Source organism: Morus notabilis, unplaced genomic scaffold (genome assembly GCF_000414095.1).
Source record: "Morus notabilis unplaced genomic scaffold, ASM41409v2 Scaffold1154, whole genome shotgun sequence".
NCBI classification, from domain to species: domain Eukaryota; kingdom Viridiplantae; phylum Streptophyta; class Magnoliopsida; order Rosales; family Moraceae; genus Morus; species Morus notabilis.
The window spans coordinates 334,292-358,568 of NW_010359557.1; the positions used below are offsets into that span (position 1 = coordinate 334,292).

At 34.7% G+C, this 24,277-nt stretch overlaps 5 protein-coding genes across 6 annotated transcripts in view; 2 read left to right on the top strand and 3 right to left on the bottom strand.

Moving 5' to 3' along the window:
- The window catches only part of LOC21399309 (acetylornithine aminotransferase, mitochondrial), a 2,691-nt gene extending 2,141 nt beyond the window's left edge, over positions 1-550 (bottom strand). The window contains exon 1 of the mRNA XM_024163375.1: positions 19-550. Coding sequence (XP_024019143.1) covers positions 19-400 — 382 coding nt within the window. The 5' untranslated portion in view covers positions 401-550. The remainder of the gene's footprint in view (positions 1-18) is intronic.
- A 569-nt stretch (positions 551-1,119) lies between these two features.
- LOC21399310 lies at positions 1,120-1,677 on the bottom strand. Its single transcript, XM_010094743.1, has one exon. It carries the CDS (start codon positions 1,675-1,677, stop codon positions 1,120-1,122), a length of 558 nt encoding a protein of 185 aa, XP_010093045.1.
- Positions 1,678-2,652: 975 nt separating this feature from the next.
- On the bottom strand, positions 2,653-7,918 carry LOC21399311 (peptidyl-prolyl cis-trans isomerase CYP59). Its single transcript, XM_024163376.1, has 14 exons — positions 7,449-7,918; positions 7,216-7,320; positions 6,993-7,110; positions 6,821-6,871; positions 5,523-5,614; positions 5,296-5,395; positions 4,732-4,854; positions 4,541-4,618; positions 4,338-4,384; positions 4,172-4,227; positions 3,867-3,907; positions 3,649-3,748; positions 3,105-3,243; positions 2,653-3,029 (listed from the first exon to the last, which is right to left on the bottom strand). The coding sequence occupies exons 1-14, from the start codon at positions 7,544-7,546 to the stop codon at positions 2,756-2,758; spliced, it is 1,422 nt and encodes a 473-aa protein (XP_024019144.1). The 5' UTR covers positions 7,547-7,918; the 3' UTR covers positions 2,653-2,755.
- A 4,107-nt stretch (positions 7,919-12,025) lies between these two features.
- LOC21399312 (uncharacterized protein At4g15545) lies at positions 12,026-16,230 on the top strand. 2 transcript variants are annotated; one of them, XM_010094745.2, is made up of 10 exons: positions 12,026-12,571; positions 13,389-13,457; positions 13,929-13,982; positions 14,070-14,139; positions 14,316-14,390; positions 14,670-14,918; positions 15,137-15,182; positions 15,274-15,352; positions 15,457-15,590; positions 15,688-16,230. In XM_010094745.2, exons 1-9 carry the CDS (start codon positions 12,278-12,280, stop codon positions 15,547-15,549), a joined length of 1,029 nt encoding a protein of 342 aa, XP_010093047.1. In that variant the 5' UTR covers positions 12,026-12,277; the 3' UTR covers positions 15,550-15,590; positions 15,688-16,230. The 2 variants fall into 2 exon arrangements, with proteins under 2 accessions (XP_010093047.1, XP_024019138.1); XM_024163370.1 differs by having other exon boundaries at positions 15,697-16,230.
- Positions 16,231-22,279: 6,049 nt separating this feature from the next.
- LOC21399313 lies at positions 22,280-23,306 on the top strand. The gene is made up of 2 exons (XM_024163390.1): positions 22,280-22,768; positions 23,133-23,306. Exons 1-2 carry the CDS (start codon positions 22,280-22,282, stop codon positions 23,304-23,306), a joined length of 663 nt encoding a protein of 220 aa, XP_024019158.1.
- Positions 23,307-24,277: the final 971 nt, after the last annotated feature.

Below are 24,277 nucleotides of genomic sequence, written 5' to 3' on the forward strand. Positions count from 1 at the left end.
CGTGAGTGAGAGTGGCGGCCTTCTGAACCACAGCCCTGAGCCAGTCCTCATCGCCATGGCCGAGCGCGTTGACGGCGATGCCGGAGCTCATGTCGAGATATTCTCGACCCTCAACATCGACCAATTTACAGCCATTGCCACTCTCCAGCACCACCGGCGCTCTCGCGTAGGTCCCGACCAGGACCTTTGCCTCCGCCTCCATCACCTCCTTGCTCTTCGGAATCCCTAATTTCTCCGCCGCGCTGTCCGGTGCTTCCACTCCGACACCGAGGCAGGCTATCGGCGTCGGAGAAGATTTCCGGACCTTGATTCCGACGAGTGAGCATTCTCGCCCTTGGCGGCGGAGGAGATTGGTCGGCGGGAAAATCGGGGTCTTGAGAGAGGCATGGAGAGAGGTCATATTGTGTCGGATTGGATTCTCGATGGACGGCGGGGGTGGAAACTGAAACTGGAAGCTGTTTGTTTGCTGAGAAAGCGTGGGAAAAGGGAAGTTTGTGCCTTAAGTTTAGACTAGGGTAGTGTAATGTCAATTGTGTAGGCGGAAAAGCTACAGTTGTGATTTGTTAGCAAATTTGACACCTTTTTTTCCAATAAAAAAAAGAAAAATAAGAGGTCCCTCAACTTTTTTTTTCTTTCTAACATTAATCCCTGTAGTACAAAATAATTCTATTTTAATCCCTGAACTCTATGTTTTGATATCAACTTTCATATTTTCTGCTTAAATTATATCACCAGTTCTAATGTACCCCTTAACTATAAAACATACATATTATTGATTCTTAACTGTTCATAACCAATAGAAAAAATGTTGACCATTTTTTACTTTTATTTTTGAAGGTAATATAAAGAATCGCGACAGATTAAATAATTATTAAAAAAAGAGAAAACAATCTTTTTAGCTAACTATTATTAGTAAGATAAAAACATAAACCAGTTCTCAATGAACTTTCAACCAATCACACCAGAAAAACAACAATAATTATAATAATTATAAAGAAGAACAACCCAAGTCATGGAATTTGAAAGGCAAAGTTATTATAATAGCTAAAAAGTACATCTTATTTCATTCATTTTCTCATACCATAGTAGAATTTCATGTCTATAGTGGTAAGTAATCCACTAAAGTCGTTCAATCATTCTGTCTGCAATCTGGCAAAGATCTTCATAAATCCTCATTTCACAAGCAACTTTGCTTGAGATTTTGACCACTTTGTTCTTCTTAATACTCCAAAGGCACGAAAAGTGCCTATAAAGTGTCGCAGTCACAAACTTCTCAGCATTATCATAGTCATCGCTCTTGAGACTCACAATTGCAGATAAGAGATCCTTCTTTGAATCCAAATACCCTTTACTACATTCCATGAGAACATCTTTGGAAGACTGATCTTTAGACACAGAAGACATGTTTGACAATTTGTCCTCCAAGGAATCAGCATGGTTGTTTAGGCAGTTTACCACTATAGTGGTGAGCCCCACTTTGTCCGCCGATTCAGCACCCGGGTCAGAGTTAAGACACTGGACGCAGACTTCCGGCGCGTCGGATTCGTGGCAGACGATTTGGATCAGCCCGCGGTCTGCCGCAGCAAGCCGAGAGAGTTGGTATGAGGAAAGGAATAGAGCAAGAAGGAGGAGGAGAAGATTAGCCTTGGTGTGTTTGGAAATTCTGAAGGAAGCCATTCTTTAAGGTAATCACTTCTGATTATGCAATCCTCTAGCTATATGCAGTAGTATAAATAGCTTCAATTTGTGAGCCAAGGTTAGTGTCTGATTAAGGTTGTTTGAAAATGGAATTTGTCATTCTAGCGAATAATTGGTTGGTCCACTCACATTATTTTTTCTTTTCTAATTTTCTGTTTTGTATAACACATTTAGAAAAGACTATGATAATATGATAATACCCCACGTCTATTTTTTTTTTGCCATTTCAGGCCAGCCAACCATGCCATTACCACCACTAATATTCTTGACAAATCCTCTAAGAAAATGACTTTGATTTTGTGGTAAAAACAAGCAAAAATTCATTTGCAAATGTGTATACTAAGATAGTATTAGGAAAGAGGATCGCCAAGTTATTGTCTTGCTTGTCTTATCACATTGCATTAACAAGGTTCATTACATAACATCTCCTTCATTTTTGCTTTAATCGTTTATGCCAATAGTTGGCACAACTTTCACGTCTTACTTAGCTAAATTTCTTAATCCTTCATTTGTAAGTGCACCACTAAATAAAATCATTGTGAGAATAGTAAAACAAACCTATTATGTGTATGAAAAGAAATTGCATTGATTTGGTCAAAGAGGTTTGGCAAATCAAGTGGGGAAAAAATTATGCTAAGGGGTTGACGTTTTTAGAAGTTTAGTTTTATGAACTTTGTTGCGTATATGAATTTCCTATCATGAGAACCAAGTTAAATTTTTGTTTGAGAAAACTTCTTTATCTTTAAAGAATGAGATTTGAGAATAAAAAATAAATAATAATAATAATAATAATAATAATAAAAGATATGGCAAAATTTCACCTATGTGAAAAGGCTGAAGAAGAAGGGGCGGCCTTGAGTACCGGTCTAAAAGAAAACTTAAGCTGAAACTCAAATTTTGTTGATCATGTTGATCTTTTTTTTTTTTTTTTTGGTTGCTCATATGATCTAGAGATTGATTAAATCAAATAATTGCACTAAAAACCGTTCATCTTTTGTTTCATTTGTCTGAGTTGTGAGAATCCGTATTTTATTAGTACAACAAAGAAAAGTGCACTTCATCTTCTATCATATCGGTGCCGTTTCTCACGATCTCGCTCATCCCTATATCTCTCTCGCCTCAATTCATCCTCCTTGTATTCTCTACGACTTCTCTCACTCTGCCTATGCCCATCCCTCGAGTCTCTCTTTTCTCGAACCCTATGCCTCGAGTCATCCATGCTCTGCCTGTTCATCTTTTGTTTCTCTACTCGTTCATCTGAATCATGGCCCCGATGTCTCTTCTCCCGTCGTGGACTTCTCCTCGTGTCTTCATCGAAAACCATGTCATACCTACAATAACGTTTTACTGTCAGGAGGAGGTAGAAAAAGAAAGAGATGCATGTCCACATATATAAGAAAACAAACCTAGAGTTTTCGCCTTCGCCTCGCTGTTGATTGTCGTCCTTTAAGACATACTTTCTCTCTTGGTCTTTCATTGTGGGGCCTCCAGAAGTGCAATCCTTGGCAATATGATCAACGGCACCACATTTGAAACAACCCCCTCCTACAATAATGAAATACAAACTTCAATATTCCCATGAGAAAAGAATCCAAATGATGCACATACAATAAATCTCAGAAACCAAAACATCAAAAGAACATAATGTGTAAACCAGAAAGAATAACTGAGCATAGAAAATTTTAGGTAGACATGTAATGTAATGTAATTTTTTTTTTTTTTTTGAAACAGAAACAGGGGAATTTTATTGATAAGGAAAAAATTTAAATAAATTAAAAAAAAAAGAAATAAAAAGAAAAAAGAGGAAGAGGTTCCCTCAGAGAACAAAAGACTAAAATAGAAATTTAAAACAGAGAGTCCCAACCCCTTAAGAGATCAGAAAACAATAGAAAATTTAATTTTATCCCAGAAAACTGTCGGCTCCTCATAAAAGCAACTCGATGCCTTTACCCTTTTTGTGATCTTTGCGCCTGTATTGTGACCATAGCTTCGACACACTCTGGCTAAAATCAACGTGTATCCTCCGATCATCAATCAAAGCATTGTCCATCTGTAACATAACGTCATAACCCAAATAAAGCAAAATGACTTCAGCCTTAGAAAGAGAGAGAAGAAAAAGAAGTCGTGCAGAAAGTAAATGGAAAGTTCGAGCCAAGGAAATAGCATACCTTGAAATATGCGTTTTCACATGATTCATTGGTCTCAAACTCTGTGATATAATTCAACGTTATGAGAATGTTGATAAAAATTTAAAAGACTGCTTTAACATTAAAATTAAGAAGATGAAATTAAAAAAAAAAAAAAAAAAAGAAAGAAGAAAAAGTGCCATCAAGCATAGTACTACACAAAAGTGTCCTTGTTAAAATCAATTAAGGGAAAATGCCAAACGATAAGTATAAACAAAAAAAAAACAAAAACAAAAAAAAAACAAAAACAAAAAAAAAAGGTAACATTTCAATGGAAAAACTCTCACCTATGAAAGCATAGCATAAACTGTCACCAGTCTTATAATCACGGATTACTTCAGCCCTGAGAAATTATTTACATAAGATTAGACATCCAAGCAATTCGCTGACCATCCAGCTGAAAAGCTAAGAATATTATACAGAGGAAAAAAGTTCTAGTGTGAGTTCACTTACGATAGTACAGTCCCAAACCTCGAGAAAATTGTGTGCAAATCCTCATCCTGCAGTAACAAACGAACCATTGAACAATATGTTCCAATTAAAGAAGCACTAGGAGAAACTCATTATGAACATAGATTATCACAAATACAAAGTATACAATTATTTAACATAGCGTGGATCCTTATGACACAATATGGGATAAAGGATTCACCCACCTCAGTAACTGGATTCAGTTTACAGACAAACAGAACATTGTCCGGAGGCTTTATCTCAGCATCAGGAATATCTCCAATCTGTTATGCAGACGTGGCAAAATAATGTGGAGAGAATATATTAATATGTGAAAAAATTCATTACCTTTAGATACTAAAACAGAAAAATCAATGAACGCATATCAGAGACTCACACTCTCAAGTACGACAGCACTAGAATGTGCTTCCTTCACACGTATAACCTCCTCAAGCTCTTGTGTACTTAATTTCTCGTCCATGGGCACCCAATCATCTTCAAGACGCACATCATCATCGACCTATTTATGAGAAACATAAATGAGTTGTCATTTTAATAAAAGCTTTACAGCAGAACACCAGTACAAAGGAAAACACCAACTTCCTATTTCCTACTATTATGTCCTTTTTCTTGGCCATTCAAACTAAGGCCTATTTCAGTTCGCTGATTAGAGTTTTCAATTCGACTTGAGATGTGACTTTATGTGAGAGCTTTTAACTGTAGCAGAAAAGGTTAAATGTGACTTTTTGTGAAAACTTTTAATTGTAGCAAAACTGGAATTGAAAACTCGAATCGGTGAAATGAACGAGGCTTAAGTATCTTTCATTGACAATAAATCAACACATTTTAAGGGGAAAAGGGAAAAGAAAAGAAAAGAAAAGAAATAAATAACCCTTTTCAAGTGTCTAACGATAGTAGAAATGGCGTAAAGCAAAAATATTGTTCATCAGCAACCCATTACCTCGTCTTTTGGTCTTCCTTCGGGGGAAGCATCGGGAATGAGTTCAGCTAGTTGTGGAGGATCATCAAAAGGATCATCGAGAATGTAGGTGTGTTTGATTCTATTCACATAAAGTAGATAAATGAATATCATGATTTCAAAAGTCAATTAACTTGATTAAACTTGGATACGTCTAATCAGGTTACAATCTATCTGCAAAATATATAAAGGATAGAACAGGAATGAACCTGATATTTTTGTAGGGCCTTGCACTTTCATCTACATAAGCTTCATTGATCCGAGTCAGTGTTTCGACTCCTTCAGCTAAATCTCCAAAAACCTGGATGAGAGACCAGTCACTTTTTCAGTAATGCAAAATAGCAAACAAGTATTATCACACTTCTCAACTTAAACTTTCTAATCAACTAAGACCAAATATTAGTTGTACATGTCCTTGCTATTATATGGTTCATGACAACTGAAAAAATAACTAATACAAGTGAAGTGTCTTTTAGACAAAACGTTTCTGATCAACTTAAAACATTGACGAACAAAACACAATCAAACTTGAATGAATACCCAAAAAGTAAAAAACGACTCGAAAGGAGGGATAGGAAGCGTCTTTAGAAGACACTTTTCTTAATCAACTTAAAACATTGATGAACCAAACAGAATCAAACTGGAATGAAAAACCAGAAACAAAACGACTCCAAAGGAACGACAGGAAGTGTCGTTTAGAAGAAACTTTTTTGAATCAACTTAAAACATGGGTGAGCCAAATACAACCAAAACTTGAATGAAAACCAGCAAAAACGACTCCGAAGAGGGACAGGAAGTGTCTTTTAGAAGAAACCTTTTTAAATCAACTTAAAACATGGATGAACCAAACACAACCAAAACTTGAACGAAAACCAGAAACAAAACGACTCGAAAGAGGGACAGGAAGTGTCTTTTAGAAGAAACCTTTTTAAATCAACTTAAAACATGGATGAACCAAACACAACCAAAACTTGAACGAAAACCAGAAACAAAACGACTCGAAAGAGGGACAGGAAGTGTCTTTTAAAAGAAACTTTCATGAATCAACAAAAAACATTGATGAACCAAACACAAACAAACTTGAGCGAAAAAACAGAAAAAACCAACTCCAAAGGAGGGATAGGAAGTGTCTTCTAGAAGAAACTTTTCTGAATCAACATAAAACATTGATGAACCAAATACAATCAAATTTGAATGAAAACCCAGGAAAAACTGACTCCCAAAGGAGGGACAGGAAGTGTCTTTTAGAAGAAACTTTTCTGAATCAACATAAAACATTGATGAACCAAATAGAATCAAACTTTAATGAAAAACCACGAAAGGAAAAAAGACTCCAAACGAATGACAGGAAAAGGTCTCACAGGGGCTTGTCAAAGCTAAACATGATAAAGGTTACTTGTTCAAGTTTAATATTTTCAAAACCTTCTAAATTACGTTCCCTTGATCAGTATTCAATCTAAACTTATTAATCAACCCAAAACAACAAGTTAGAGAGCAAGAGACTCACGGTATGTTTGCCATCAAGATAGTCCAGACTATCTCTCAACGTGAGATAAAACTGCAAACAAGGGAAACCCAAATTGGCAAATAAACAGATGTAATTAAACACAAATTAAAAACGAGTCTATATTCAAACTCTGCTCTGCAGTCCTCTATTTTCAGTCCCGTGATTCTTTTACCTGAGAAGCATTGAGATTTTCTCCAGCACTAGCCATGGCAAGAGTGCCCATCTTCGAATGCTTCAAATCAAGATGAATCTCATCGCCAAAAAACCGAGCTTGATCACCATATAGAAATCTGAAATTGGAAACACGAAAAAACATCATTAAATTAAACAAAAACTTTGAAAGTTCACCATTTTCGATCAATTATAGACAGACAAAAATTCGTTAAGATTCTTACTTGTAAACCGAATCGCCACCGGACCCGGTTCCTGTTGGATCACCCGTTTGGGCAGTAAAATCCTTCTGCACTGTGTGAAAGAGACACCCATTATAATACTTAATCCTGAACCAACCAACAACAGAAGAAATTTTCATCAGTCAATTAAACTCACTCGAAACCCATTCGCCAAATGCCCTAATTTTTAATCTGAAAATCCACTGCCCTAATTTTTAATCTGAAAATCCACTTACTTGCAAAGTTTGAGGAAATTTTTACAAGTGAGGGGACATTTTTCGGTGTACAAGTCCACGACAATATCCCCTAAACTCGTCACTATCAGCACCGACATGGGTTCCAATGTCGCCGGAAACGCGGCGGCAGTGACGGCGGAAGGCTTCGCTTGCGAGAGGGTACGGCTGCGCTAGCTCTCGTTCGAGTTCGTCTTCTCTCACTCACGATCAACAATCGCAAAAAGTAGCACACGGCAACAGCAGTGCTCGACAAGAAGGGGAAGACCACAGTGGCGACGGCGTTCACGCTCAGTCCAACGGCGACGGCGACCTGCAGAACAACGGCGACCTGCAGAACAACGGCGGCCTGCAGAAAACGGCGGCGATAGTCTGACTGAAGAAGAGCGGCGGCAGCTGCACGAAGTCGTCCTCTTCTCCTCCTCGTATTGCAGAGATGATCTTGGAGGGTAACGGGCTCAATACAATTGACCTAGCCCAAACACCAAAAGGCCCAAATAAAATTGATGAGCCCAACATACAACTTGGTCCAAATCCTATTTTCACGTGCAACAGCTCTTCAAATGTCCATTCCAATTGCCATCAGCTTTTAAAAAGAATCAGTATCACAAGTCTAGATACTCTTTGAAAGGTAAAAGCCACAATTTTTCAATGTGATGCAATTTATTAGAGATTGATTTGATTTTAAAGAAAATAAAATTGCACCATGTGTCATGTTGGGAGATGAAAGTTCTAATTGTGGGGACATAGTTCAAGAAGATTTTATGGATGATTTGATACGGATAAAATTGAAAATTTGAGTGAGCAAATTGATTTTGAACTTTAAGCCCAAGGTGAACCAAAAATTTAAGTTGAGGATGAAATTGAAATTAATAAGAGGGCGTTTGGTTTATGTATTTAGAATTATTCTTATTTTACGTGTATTTTTTGTGAGAGAAAATACTGTAAAAAACCATGAACTATAATTCAAAATTAATGACGAATATAGGAAACAAACGTCCCCTAACTGTGCAAACCTTGATGCAGGGACGCTTGTGAACTATTTTAATGTGGATAAAATTGAAAGAAAATGTGAAGAAATTGATTTTATAGGGGTTCTTGATATTTTAAGTGGGCCAATTAAGGGAATCAATTTCATTTGATTGATTTGTTGGTACGATGGGAGTCGGATTTGAAGAATTGAAGACCAAGGGAGTGACCAATGTCATCGATGCGTATTTTTGGTATTTTCCACATTCTGTTGGAGCATTGTCTTGGTGCCTTTGTGGGTTCGGGATGTGATGCAAATGAGCTATTCCACAAGCCTAAGCGAGAGTCTTTTGCCATTATTAGTTTCGCACATTACATCGCGTTCGCCTTCTAAAGAATTCTACTGAACTCGAAGTCGAGTTCTTTTCATAGGCGAAGAAAACTGATGTAAGAATTTTTAGATATAATAGTCATTTATTTTAGTTATATTGTCGTTTATTAAATTAGCTATGATTTGTTATTAGTGTGTCGATAATTGTAGTTGTTATTTTGTTAGCGCTTTATATGTGAGCTATAAATAGCCACATTACCAATTGTAAAGAAGATACTTAATATTTTGAGAATTGTTATTGTATACAAAGTTGAGTGTTTCCACTCCAATTTGAGAATCTTCCCCTTATAGGGTTTTCTTTAGATAGATTTGAGATTGTATGTTCCGTTTTCCATCCGAGTTAGGCCGAATAAAATTCTATCCCTATATAGTCCGATGCATCAAATTATGAAGCGAGGGAGATCAATGCAACCGCAAAACCAGCTGTGGGGAATGAAAACATGAGTTTCAAGACCAAAAGACAGATCCAAGAGATGGAATTGGAAGACCCTCCTATGCTGGAATGGAGACCAATCGATGCTTTCGTCAATTTTTGGCTTCATCTGAATTCTGATATTAAGTTTCGATAGGAGCAAGAATATGTGTTATGATTCAGATCATGGTTCATGGTTCGCTACAGTATTTTCTCTCATAAAAAACACACATAAACTGAGAATGATTCTGAATCATAATTCTGAATTCATGAACCAAACGTTAATCTTCGAATATTACTCCATAAGAACAAATCCTCTACACTGGGCACGAATTTATTTTGGGGTTTTATTGCTTAGACCAAATATTGAAAATAAGGAAGACATGATTAAAGAGAGGATAACATGTTTGAATTAAGACTATATCAACATTCCTTTAGACAGAGGTCCATTCTTTTTAGTATACTGGATTGCAAACTTGTGTAAAATCTTTTCGGTTTTAATATAAATCAATGCAAGCCGATGTTTATATCCTAGTAGGTTCCGGAAGTATTTAGCATATTAATGCAGACAATATTGACCAGCTGATCAATAGTGTTGTCACAAGTCTTATATTTCATCAAAAAAATGTTAAACCGGTGATGAAATTTGCAAGTGTCTAAACCTAAAACCTGTCAAGGATTCCTCAATCACTAAAACTTAGGTCGTGTTTGAAATTGATCCCGTTTTTATTTTTCACGTTTTTTCGAGAAAGAAAAAATGAAAACGTTTCTAAAACGGCATTTGGCGCAATAAAGACAAAAATAGAAATGAAAACGATTTTTTGGTTTAGTGTAAAATGAGAGAGAAATGAAAAATGACTTTTAGTTGTTTTTCATTTTTTATTTTCGTTTACTCCTCTCTCGAGCAGAGAGAAAGAAAGAGAGACATTAATGACTTTTTTTTTTACATTGAAAACAATCTCTTAATAAAATTACCAAACGCATTTTTAAAAACGATTTCTATATGAGATTGAAAACGTTTTCATTTTCATTTTTATACAAAAAAACAAAATCATTTTAAAACGAGTTCCAAACACGCCCTTAATTTTTTCTCTTCTTATCTCCTCTTTCTTTCTCTCTCCCACCCTTTTTCTCCAACACCCCACATTAAACCCACTGACACTATGGCCTCATTCATATCACCAATTTGAGCTTTAGTTATAGGTTTCTACAGTTAAAAACTCTTAAAAAATGTCACATCTAATTTTTTCTGTTACAGTTAGAAGCTCTCAAAAAATGTCACATCTCAACTTAAATTGAAAACTCGAATCCGCAAAGCGAACGAGACCTATCTCTCCACTAATAGAGCCAAGAATTTTGATCGGGACTATTCAGTGAAGGAGTCATAAAATTTGTCAGTGAGACCACTATGATGATCATTTTTTACCAAATAAACGTACGTGTATATTTTAATTATTCATGAGGGGGCACAACTAAAATTTCATAAGAACTTTAAGATTAGAAATAAAAATTTCAGAATCTAGCGGGGCTATTTGGTTGTGGCTCTGTCACAAGGGCTATAAATAATCAAGGCTATTATCAAGACAAAAAAATATCTAGTTAAGAATTTAAAGACATTTTTTTGCTTTGATTTTGTGTAATATTCTTTAGTTTTGTTCATTTTAGCGATTCGAGTTTTCAATTTAAGTTTTGCCACAGTTAAAAACTCTCACAAAAAATCACATTTAACTTTTTTTGTTACAGTTAAAAGCTTTTACATGAAGTCACATTTCAGCTAAAATTAAAAACTTGAATCTACAAACTGAACGAGGCTCCCTACTTTGAGCAACATTTCGACAAGTGTGTCTGTGCTTTATGTTGTTGGGAGGAGATCTACAACACTAACGCAATGGAACCTTTCTCCTCTTCGTCTCTCTGCTCATTCCCTCCCATATCGTCGATGGATCCACAAACTAGCCCGGTTGGTGTTGCTTGCTGGGACCAGAGGTTCTCCGACAATCTCACACTCATTCATATATGTGTGAGATGTCCGCTACCTATGGCAATCAAGGCCTTGTGGTAAGTAGCTTGAGCTCGGAGGCCAAGTTACGGAGCACAAGAAGATTTACAGATATCTCATATCGCCACAATGACTGCATGAATGGTGGAGGTTTTTTTGTTTTTTTTTGTTTTTTGTTTTTAAATAGATTTGTGGATTTTGTGAAGATTTATGTTTATAATTTGTGTTTTTTTTTTTAAATTGAATATTCAGACCATTACGATGGTTATACCACCACTAACAAATAGGTGGTTTTAAGCCCGTAGCTGGTATCACGACAGTTATCAGACAGATACCGACTGATGGTGGATGTCGGATAGATACCAACAACATAACAGCTAAATACTAGTGAATTTGGCCTGTAATTGTCGTTTGCCAATTACCGATCAATATTAAGGCGGTTATTAATTAGGAACCACCGTTGGACAATTATTAATATGCATCATAATCTTGCTGACTCTGGTTGTCTTGTTGTGATGATGGTGCTTCAGAGGAGGTTGTTGTATCTTTTTCAAAGTATCAACTGTTATTGACAGTGAAGAATTTAAATTTTTATGAGAGAAAACACTGTAAAATTTAAATTTGGTACATCCGTTTGCATTGTAGTTTGGGTGCTTATTTGTTTGGAGGGAAAAACTCGAAAATTTCAAACTCAGACAGCAACCCTTATCCGCCTCAAAGCCCAAACAACAAGAGAAACAAACAAACAAAAAGAAAAAAAAAAAAGAGGGAAAAAGAAAAAAAAAAAGGACTCATTTTTCAAATGAGAGAGAAACAGAGTGGGAATTTCGGTTCGAATTAATAATAAAAAAATAAAATCAATCCTCCAATCGTCCTGTCCAAAACACTATCCTAGTCTTTAATTTCTTTCTTTCTAATTTTTCTTTTTTAATTAATCCTTCATCAGCTCCAACAAACAGAAATTTCGCAACCAAACCATTTCTCTCTCCCTCTCTGTATCAACCTATAGATATAACCATATATATACATTTTATATACATATCTAGAGAGAGAAAGAGATTATGTCGCAGAGCAACGGAAGCAGTTGCGGCGGCGGCGGGCCCGATTTCCACCTGTCCGACGAGATTCTGTCGGTGATTCCGACGGATCCGTACGACCAGCTGGATCTGGCTCGGAAGATCACTTCCATGGCCATAGCCTCGCGCGTCTCGAAGCTCGAGGCGGAGATGGGGAGGATGAGGCAGAGGCTCCACGAGAAGGACAGGATCGTCCTCGACCTCGAGGAAAAGCTCACCCGCCTCCACCACGCCAATTCCGACGCCGAGTCACGCTTGAAGCGCGCTCTCGACGAGAACGTAAGACCTTTGGAATCTCCGTTGCTTGTTTTTCCTTTTTTCTGGTTTAGTTATTGTTTGGCTGTCGAGAAAGTCGAGGAAACAAGGAAGGAAAGGAAAGGACTTTCTGTAAAAATGAGGAAATTTGGGCTCACTAGGGTTTATTTATTTGTGTGGGAAGATGAAATTGTTGTTATGGTTTTGGTTGGTTAGTGGATTTTAGGAATTGGGAAGAAATTTGGGGGGTTTTGGTTGTTTTTGGATTTTTGAAGGGGAAAGTTTTCTTTTCCTATTATGTTGTTTTTTGAAAGGACTTGACTGAGATAACGGAAAAGAGGATATTTTGGATTGAAAAGTCTGAATTTTGCTAAATATTGGAAGCTTTTTTGTTGTAGTTTTGACCTTTGATACCAAATTGTTGCAATTTAAGGTTAATAAGTTTCTTCTTAAGCTATTCTATTGCTTTTCTTCCCCTCATTGTGAAGGGACAGAAAATATTGGAATATATACCTAGTATTTCAACATGTGTAGATAGCATTGAGTTTATAAAATTATTGTCTTAGATGATTTATTGGGATAAAAATGGTTGCTTTAGTTTCATTTCGGTTATGAAGAAAATGGAAATCAAGCGAAACTCAAGAAAGAATTAAACTTGATACATGAAACAACTGTGTTAACATGGTTTAAATGGAGGCTTTGTTTTGTCTTGTCCTGTTACAAGTAAGTTTTGTTGAGAGAGAATCGAGTAGAATGTGATGTATGGACATATTGAACTCCATATGGTTTAACGACAGTTAGAACTTATGGTGCCTTTGTTTATTTGTTGTTTGTGGTGCAGATGAAACTCTCCAATGAGCGTGATTCATTGGCAATGACAGCAAAGAAACTAGGCCGTGATTTGGCAAAGGTTATATTAAATTGCTGCCTAAAATCAGAGTCTTTTTGTTCCTTTATATTCTTGCCACAGAGGATTGCTTATGAAGAACTTTAAATTCACCATACAGACGAAATGTAAATAACTAAAAAGCTAATTACTGAAGAGTACAAGTTAATTGGATTCAAGCACAAGTGAATCCTAACTCCAACACCAAATCCAAATGTTAGGAAATCCAAAAGTTGTGAGTTTATTCTATATGTTTAAATTATATGTGAAGATGCCCTCACCAGATGTGATTAGCTTGCAACTGATGGTCCTGAGTTCAATTTTCAATTTATTATTTATCATCCTTCCCCAATTCTTACTGCTCTCACTTTTTCTTATTTTCCGTTTGATTAGTTGTGGTTTCCTTTGTTTCTGTTCTGCTACCCTTTTTCCATTCTTGTTGAAACCATTTTTTCCCCCAACTTCTATTTATTTTTATTTCTGTTTGGTTCACAGTTGGAGACATTTAAGAGACAGCTGATGCAATCACTAAATGATGAGAATTCATCTGTAAGATTTTAGAGTCACCACATTTAGATTTTGTTTTTATTCTATTTTCAATTTGAATCTTATTAGCTATGATATTTGTTCTTGCAGCCAGCTGAAACAGTTGATATTGGGACCTGTGACCAATCAGTACCCAAGGCGCATCCAGATAAGAATACTGGTAGTGATATGCTTTCTACAACTATGATCTCTGTTGTATATAATATTCATACAGTAGTAACTGTACCTGTGCATCTCTAAACTGGAAGGGGCATAACTTTCTCTGTCATTGTTATTTTCCTTTGTTACACTTGGTTTGGTTATCATCTTTATTTATTTATTTTCTTGCGGGAACAGATGACGTGACCAATGGCTACAATGGAATACATTCCTCAAGCGGTTCTACAGATATGGGAAGCACAATAGACGAAGGTATTTGAATTTTGTCTCTTTTGTTTGTACAGCGTTTTTGGCATCCATTAATAGCACTTTCTGTAATACACACATATAAATTACGTTCAAGTTTTTTAGTTTTTCTTCTTGCACCTTACATTGGACGAAACTTTATGCTCATCTCTCGGATATGTGCATTATTGAATGTCGGACTCAAATTTCTCTATTTTAATAAAAATCTTACAGTGGTTCAATAAAACCATATTTTATTTCTAGAGGTAATTGGTTTATTTCTCAAAACTAACTTCTGGTCTACAGCATCAAGGAATAGGTATTCCATGACTGCATATATCACACCACGGCTTACTCCAACTGGAACTCCGAAAGTTATTTCCACAAGTGGGTCCCCTAGAGGATATTCTGCTTTTGCTTCTCCACAGCGAACCTCTGGTGCCACTTCTCCTACAAAACTGCCATATGACGGACGATCATCATTGTCTTCATGGTATCCCTCAAGCCAACAGTCATCAGCAGCAAACTCTCCTCCTCGCGGTCGTTCATTGCCAGGTTGCAAATAGTTATTCCTATTTCCTAATTGTTATACAAGACTTTATCCAACTCATCGGTTCTTTTTTGGTCCACTTGATCTTTTGTTGCAAAGATTCTCCCTCATGTTTTTAAGCTCTAGTGTGATATTTGCTTACTTGCTGGCAATCTTTGGTGACATTCTTATCTAGATTATTTTGCTGTCATAATTATTGTTGTTTGCATAAAAAACCCTGTAGGGCGCACTCCTCGAATTGATGGCAAGGAGTTCTTTCGTCAAGCTCGGTAAGTTTTTCCTGGTGAAAGTTATAGTCATCGATTTTCTTGAAAAAGTAATAAGTTCTTCACTGCCTGATAAACTGAGTCAATTATTCAGGAGTCGTCTATCGTACGAACAATTTAGTGCATTTCTAGCTAATATCAAGGAGCTAAATGCTCAAAAGCAAACTCGAGAGGTATACTGTCTAGTTTCTGAAATTTTACTATGATTATTACTATTGGATATTTTGTTGCTGACTGGTTACTGAACTAGTGAGTGGGTTGTGTTTATATTATTCAGGAAACTCTAAGGAAAGCAGAAGAGATATTTGGGACTGATAACAAAGATCTTTATCAATCATTTCAAGGATTGCTTAACCGTAACGTACACTAGAGCTTCAAGTATTTCTTCGTTGGAATGTTCTATAATAAGTGGTATGTCTAATCCTTAAACTTTTCTCACCTTGTGAACTTGTCTTGGTCTTGGCATATATGGCTTTATTGACCATCTCTTATACACCTTTCATTTTAGAGGCAACAGGGCTCTTAGGATGTGCGCATGATGTAACATGAATGGGGTTTCAAGTCAATTGTCAATTGTTCAGTTTGGCAGGTTGTGGATCCACTCAGTCCCAGCCAACTTTAACTGGATGGTTTATTGGTCGTTCTTTGTTTATCCTGTCTGGAATTTCGGCTAATATTGGCTTAATTAAGCATCTTACTTTCAAAAAGCTGGAGCAGAAATTTTGTACGTTGCTTTATGTATCGTTAAATGCAGGTGTGCTTCTTTATCCCAAAAAAAAAAAAAAAAAAATGCAGGTGTGCTTGTACATAGTTGCTTTATGTTTTGCACTACCTGCTCGGTTACTTGCGGTCCTCGGAGATTTGAGAGGCATTTCGTTTTGTGTACAAAAAGAATTATCTTGAATGCATCGGATACGTGTGTCCTCTCTTTCTCAATTTATCAGACTGTTTAATCCACATATTGTATCACGACTGTTAATTCAGCCATCTCATGCTTATTCAATATTGAAGCTATTTGATCCTGATTGTAATACAATTTTGGTTTTGAACACCCTAAAATAGATGTTATAATCTCTTGAAATATTATTGTGTTAACATAGATATCATTAGAATTTTCACCGCATATCTTTCAGAATGAAGGTTGTGAAGTTTTTATTATTTGGTGGTAGTGGAAATGCGCATATGCAGGTATGAGATTTGACAGCAATCGCTGCTGAGACAGGTTTTCTTTAATGATCTCTCCATAAATGTACAATCAAAGTGATTCAAAAGATTAGCAATTTCAGTCCTTGATTCTACATCAGAAAATATGTTCCTGTTTGTTCGGATGTACAAAAAATTAATAACACAAACGTGTTAGTGCATGCCTTAATTTGAGACATAGGGAATAAAGAGCTCCTATATGATGCCAGTTTTTGACGTACAGATGTCATACCATGTGCTATTGCATAAAGATGGTAGCTAGCCTATGGCTTTACAATCTTTGTGAAAGATTACAAACTTTTCTCAGGTAAAGGAAGTAAGGAATATAATAAGAAGATCATTACCATTTTTCTTTTACCCAAAAAAAAAAAAAAAAAGAGAAAAAAAAATCATTTGATTGATTTTCGTAGCTTTTGATGTGACTCCCCTTGACTCTTTCCTTCATTCTCTGGTTTATATGTTAATTTGTTTGCCTTGGCTTATAAGAAATGTTTGAGAAGATAGGATTGAGTGGAAGGGAAAATTGAAAAAGCACTCTTTCATGTCACATCAATTAAAACGGCACACAATTAAAATTTCATATTATGTCAAAAAATTATAACAATTAAGTTAACTAATGTGAAAAAATTTTATTGGAGGAACACAATACGAGTTTAGTCGTATAAGATATGTTTGAAACGATTAGGATTAAGTAAAAGGGCAATTTTGAAAAAGCAGTCCGACCACACGTAGCCAAAGGGAGGGAGGAAAATGCCCTGTGCACGGAAAGGATAGGCAAATCTATTCAAGGAGGATCTTAGCATGCTAATACAAACAAAATAAAGTGTGCTATTTGGAAAACAGAATAATTCTAGACTGGCAAATGATGGAGAACAGGAAGATTGCTGTTTATGATCTTTATGCTCAGAAAATCTGCTTTGAGATTCACTTTGAGACAACATTGGCAATTGCATTAACGTGAACTTGTTGGACTACCATGAAGACCAAGATATTAGATAATATAGAACTATTCAAGTGATATCAGATAGTAATAAGCTATATATTGTTTTTTTTTTCTTTTTTTTTCCTCTCATTTTTGCAGTCAGACCTTTAAATTCAAGCATTTTATTTTATTAATATGTGAAAAAAGGCAGTCTCAATTGCCAACAAAAAAAAAAAAAAGAAAATAAAGGAGAAAGGTTGAACAATCTATAGGTTTAGCAATTATTCCATCAAATTGTGCTACTTAAGCTTCTTAAATGTTACTACAATCACAAAAATGATGAAAATGAATCTCTCCAATGTGGGACAAGCAAATATCATTTCAAAAATCATTTCTTGTCTCTACTAAAGCAGGACGAAGCACTTGTTCAGCTTCCCAGGTGCATAAATATAATATTTAGATGTGATTAGTTGCCTAAACGAATACACCAATTAGAGGCATCTCTTAGCTTAAAACTTGAACACCATCACTTCTTGTCTATCTATCCTATCCAATGGCACACAACAAAATCTCTCTCTCTCTCTCTCTCTCCATCAATTTTTTTCTTTGTTTTCCCTTAATTCTCATAAACTTCAACTTTAGAATAACAACATTAAAGAAAAAACAAACAAAATTATTCACATGCAAGTGGGGATAGAAATATTGGTCATGAGGCCCTGGCTGTGGTTATGCGGCTAAGTTGTTTGATGGGATGGAAAGTATTAACAGGGCACCTGATACTGATCAGTACCACCCGCCTGCAAATCTTCAATACTATCTTTCCTTTCACTTTTTGTGGCAAATAGCCAAGGAAAAAAAAAAAGATAAAATTTCGCCTACAAGCGTCACACAAAAAATGTTGTTTTTTTTTTTTTTCATGATATTGTTCCATTTTTATAGGTTCCCCAAGTTGATATATCCTAAGCTTAGGTAGGTCAGATATAGGAAAGTCCCCAGGAATCTTTTTTGATAACAAAAGATTTATGCATTATCTATTTTTTTTAAGAAATCTTTTTTGAACCCGATACCGTTCAAACTTTGAAGAATCTAAATAGAGAACAAAAGCACAATATTTCTGCTACTTCAGTGCATATTGTGATAAATTACATCCTTTTTTTTTTTTTGTTGTTGTTGGAAAGTAGCCATGATAAAAGGAAAATATGACAAAAGATCACAAGATAAAAGAGGAACTTAAGCTTAAATTAGTCCCGTATATATAATATATGTAGAACTATAATTGTGGTTTTTTATTGTTCATTTGATTTTAGAAAACTGAAACTTGTTATTTATTCAAGCACATGTGTAGTGGGAAAGAAGATGATTAATGAAAAACAAACATATTAATTTTTTAAATGAAATTTAGACATATAACATACACTCTTATAAACATGTCATGTAGTGTAAATTTTACATTTTCTTTTCCAATTGAAAATGTGGGGTTTTGAACTCTGGACTCAACATAAAAATTACTTTAAAACAAAATTGTGGTGGGGAATTGAGTTCTACATCTTATAATGTAATTGCGTGTGAAATTACCGTTAAATTTTGATGAAACCACCTCGACATGATAATTATACATGCATATAATATTTAACACACTTATTCTCCATCGCCTCTCGAGAGTAACAATTATCTCACTTTACTGTCACAACTCAAAATGACACAAATTCTTTTTTTGAGCTTATCATAAATTGTAGCGTTGGCACTTTTCGTCTTTGAGGAGTTAAATTTTAACAGTTTTCATCACACATGAAGTCAAGTGTTAGCACGCTTGACACAGGGCACAACATAGTAAATTTAAACAAAATAGACTTTAATATTTTAAAATTAAAAAAATTTGCAAATTCTTCCTCACTCAACTCTAACATTCTATTTGGTAAGAAGGAAAAAAAAAAGGAAGGAAAGGAAAACTATAATGCATAAAAAATTAGAATAATAGAAAAGATTTTAATTTTCTCTTGACTTGTTTGGTATGATATAGGGAAGAAAGAAAATGAATCTACCTTCCCTTATTTGATATTGGAAGTGAAACTAAAGAGATGGAAACATTATTATTAGTGTAATTACTTTTTTGCCCAAATGAGGACAATTTTGGATTAAAAATGAGGACAATTCAGTAATTTGACTTCATTTATGTAGTTATCCATATTTTCCTTCCTAAAATCCACCTACTTTTAGAGGGATTGAATATGGTGGGACCCACCAATAAAAATTTCCATTCAATTTTCCTTTCCTTCACAATTTCCTTTCTACCAAACAAGCTAACTTCCCAATTTTCGTTCTAAAATCCCTCCAATATTTTCTTTCCTTCCACTTTTCATTCATACCAAACACACTGTAAGGATACGTTTGGTAAGGGGATTCATACCATGATTTGAATCATAATTCATGGTTCGTTATAGTGTTTTTTCTCACAAAAAATACACATAAATTGAAAATGATTCTAATTTCATGATTTTAATCCATGAACCAAACGTCTCATAAGTGTTAGGACCTCTTCTGCTCGCAACCCCAACATTATAATCGTTTTTCTATATTTTCTTCTACCAACGAGTCACACGACCTGTACATGGTTACAACTCTTATTCTTCGGAGGTCGAATATAAAGATATAAAAAGTTAAAAACATGCAACTAACGATGTTACATTTTCCCTTTTTTTTTTTTTTAAAAAAAAAAGAGGCCATATTTGTCATTTTGCTCCTTGCTTATGGAATGCATAGTGGTTCTGTCATCAGTAAATGGGTTAGGAACAGGAATATAGCCTGGGGGGAACATATATATATGATGTACTTGCTTTGCTGAAGCAAAAACATACAAGCCCATGTGTTAGATTCTTCGGTATAAGTAGGTTTGATCTTTTTTTACTAGTACTTATATATGGGTGTGCAGCTTTAAACGGTATAAGAATATATATATATTCACATGATCATCATCAGGCCCTCTATTTCTCTTTCATCGGAAGTCTTCATGGCTTTTCCTTCTAAGTGTTTTTTTTTTTTTTAAATAAATATCTACGACTATAAATGGCTTTTCCTTCTAAGTTGCTATATACAGATTCACACCTTAATTTATAATACCTTATACTATACATGACCAGTGATCACTGGTCAAATAATATGATATAGCTAGGGTGAGTATATGATGCCTCTTTATCATTTAATTATCTATTTGGGATCTAATTAGTAATATTATTTAATATTAAAGATCACGTTTCCTATCTAATACACAAATCTCTCTCTGTCATGCACAATGCTTATCCAATTGATCGAAATGGATTAGTACATGGTGTACAATATATATATATATATATATAGATATATAATTTGCAAAGTCCATGTTGTTTCGACTAAAGAGATCAAAAGGTATAAACCACTTTTATACAGCTTGCAAAGTCGGCTCGCAAGACATAAATATTAATATCATTAGCGTATTTTGATTCCTTAATCATGATCTCACAGTATCTTAAAAAACTTTAAACCCATGCTTTTGTGTCGACGTAGTGTGTCAGTGTGTGTATTTATATATTAATATATCACCAGCTTGTTAATAATATTAACAGACTTATATGCATATAAATCTTTCCCAGTTTCAAGAATTGTATTTTAGAAAAATAAACAGGAAATCCATGCAAATCTATTCCAATAAATAAGTGTATGTTATTTGAACATCCATAATCATTGTTTAAAACTTATTTTGTAGCTACAAAATTTTGTCACTAAAAATCAATAATTTTGTAGCTAATTTGCAAATTTTGTAGCTAAAAATAAGTTGTGTAGCTAATGGTAGCATATTTAGTTACAAAATCACATTTTTTTTTTTAGCTAGACACTTTTAATGTCGCCGATGTAGCTACGACTTATCTACAAACAAAAATTTGTAACTAATTCTTTTAACTACAAAATTGATTTGTAGCTAAATTTTATAAGTTTTCTTGTAGTGAGCTAAAGACAGAAATATGGAATTTGTTTTTTTTTTTAGAAAAAAAAACCCTCTACCAAAATATTCAAATATATCTGAATGTTTATTAAATTATTTTTGAATATATTTTGGTAGGAAGCTTAAACAGTTTCTCATCTTATCCGAAAAAGAATCATAATCCCATGCAATTATCCATCCGCCCCTCAAATTGTAATCTTATATATGTCACCAGCAAATGTTTGGCAATTTGAAAAGTGAAAAACTAGAAACGAATAAATGATGAATATTGGAGTCAAAATTTAAACTTTTGCAATTTTTTATTCATTTTTAATTTCTGTGAAAAAGGTGTGCAAGTGCGGCTTCATTGGAATATATTAATTAATGAATAGCCATTTTCAAAGTGCATGTATCTATGAGAAATAAGTCAAACAAAATATGTCTAATTAAGCTTATATACACATAATTACATATTGACGCTAACAAACTGTACGCGTTTACAGGTATTAAACCTGGCACACATTTTAGTGAACAAAATTTGTACTTTGTAAATAAATGTAGGTGAACGTTTAATTTATAAATTTAAAATTATGATTCAAAATTATTTTTAATTTATACATATTTTTTATTAAAAAAATATTATAAAGAGTCACAAATTATAATTTAAATCATAAATTTTATAACAAACAACACTATTTTTAGTTATAAAGTTGCCCAACTAGCCTAGCCTGCTAGCTTAGCTATAATTGCCTAAAAATATATATTATGCCAATTCACTTCTTCTCTCTACGGTTATAGCTGACCAAAACAGTACGGGCAGGACACATAGCTGCCCCAAAAGCCACTTACACTATTGCATATATTGATATATGTTTACACCACATATATATATATATTTTGATAATTATGTTTATACCACATATTGTGCTATATATATTCAATCCTAAAAGAAGAGCCTCTCTATAATATCATCCCACAACCCCACTTTCCAAATCCCCACCACCTCTCCTAATTTCCATAATGGCTTCCATTCCTGAACATTTCCACTCCTCTCTAGACCACTGTTACACATTATTCCCTTCTGATCACCTCTCCGGGCTACCTGTCCCCACCGCGGCGGCGGCGGTGGGTGGCGGCGGTGCAATGTGGGGTGGCCAAGACGACTTTATGGTGCCGTTTTATGGTGAAAATATTGGCTTGGTGGATGCTAATAATAACTTGTCGTCGTCGCCGACCGAGTCCTTCATGTCGTCGTCGTCGTCGTTGCCGGAGCAAGTTGGAATCTCGGACGGTGTTGTGCCAGCATTCTCCGACTATAGAAGTAGTATGATGGGGTTGCATGGAATTGTTGGGGCTCAGAATTTCGGAGGATCATATAATACTAGTTGTGTTAATTACCCTCAATATGTCAACGCAAATGGATTTGAGTTTGGGGAGGAATGTTGTGCGACGTCGTTTTTGCCGGAGTTAATCAAGCCTGTTGGCCTTGTATCTGCACAGAAAAATTGGGTATGTCACACGCACACATGCATATATATTGTCATACACTTCCTATCATGGTCATATAGTATATATCTTCTTTTTAAAAAAAAAATATTTTTAAGTTTAAATATATATCTTGGGACTTGACCTGAGGTCTAGATACATTGAAAAACTCCATAGACTCAGTAAACACCAATTATAGTATATTCTTTCTAATAATGTCAATTTTCCTTGTAAATGCAAGCATGGGATATATTTTTAACCCAAAAAAATATTGAGGGAAAAAGTAAATCATATATAAAACAAGGTTAAGGGAATTTATTTTTCATTAATCGGGTCAATTAATATTAACTAATCTCTCTCTCTCTTTTTTTTTTTTTCGTTGTTGTAGGGAATGCAAAATAATCAAAATATACATGCAATTGAAGAGTCCAATATGATGAAAGTCGGTCGATACTCGGAGGAAGAAAGGAAGGAAAGGATTGTCAGATATTTGAAGAAGAGAAACCAAAGAAACTTCAACAAAACCATAAAGGTATATGTTCATATAATTAATGTTAACTAATTTGATTGTTTTTATGATTAATACTTAATGATCATGATTATTAATACAAATATTGTTTTTTTTTTTGTCTCCAGTATGCTTGTCGCAAAACCCTAGCTGATAGGAGAGTTCGAGTTCGCGGGAGATTTGCAAGGAATAATGAACTCATGATGTGTGGTGATCAGCAAATGGAATCCCAAAAAATCAATAATATTGATCCTGTTTTCAAAGATATAGAACTCTGCTGCGACGATACTGTTCAGGTACTTTATAATTTCATTTAGATACATTTATACGTGGAAACTATATAATATACAACTCAAAGAGAGTTTTATTTTGTGATAAAAAAAGTTAAAAAAGAAATAGTTTACGTACATATACACACACATACATATATGTATATATGCACGTGTATTACGAATTTTCTTCTAATAATCTGATATATATTATCATCTCCTCATTTACTGTGTGTTGTATGCTTTTACAGATCAAATATGATGAGGACGAGGATTGGCTGCGAGATTTTGCGTTATGTTGCTGGGTTAATGGAGGAGCTAATTAATTAACATTGTATTGATATATACATATATATGTATTAATAGACTAATTAATGTAGAATTTCGCATGATCAGATTATGCATTAATTTTAGAAGAAGTTTATATTTGCACTTAATCTTTGTAGCATATGCCTCCTTTCTGATACACACAAATAACATTACATAAAATATAATATAATATATTATATTACCTATATAATATATATGTATGTTGACATTTATTATATGGTTGCGGCGTACATACGTATGAGTATCAATTGGCGATATTCGAGACCACAAAAAAAAAAAAAAAAGAAGAATATTGGTTATTTGACTAAGGGTTTGTCTCACATATAACCGAGCTGATATTGGTGTTGTTAACTATAATTGATCGCTGAAGAGGTTAACGGTAAAAGAAAATTAAGATATATATGTATATATATACATATACATATA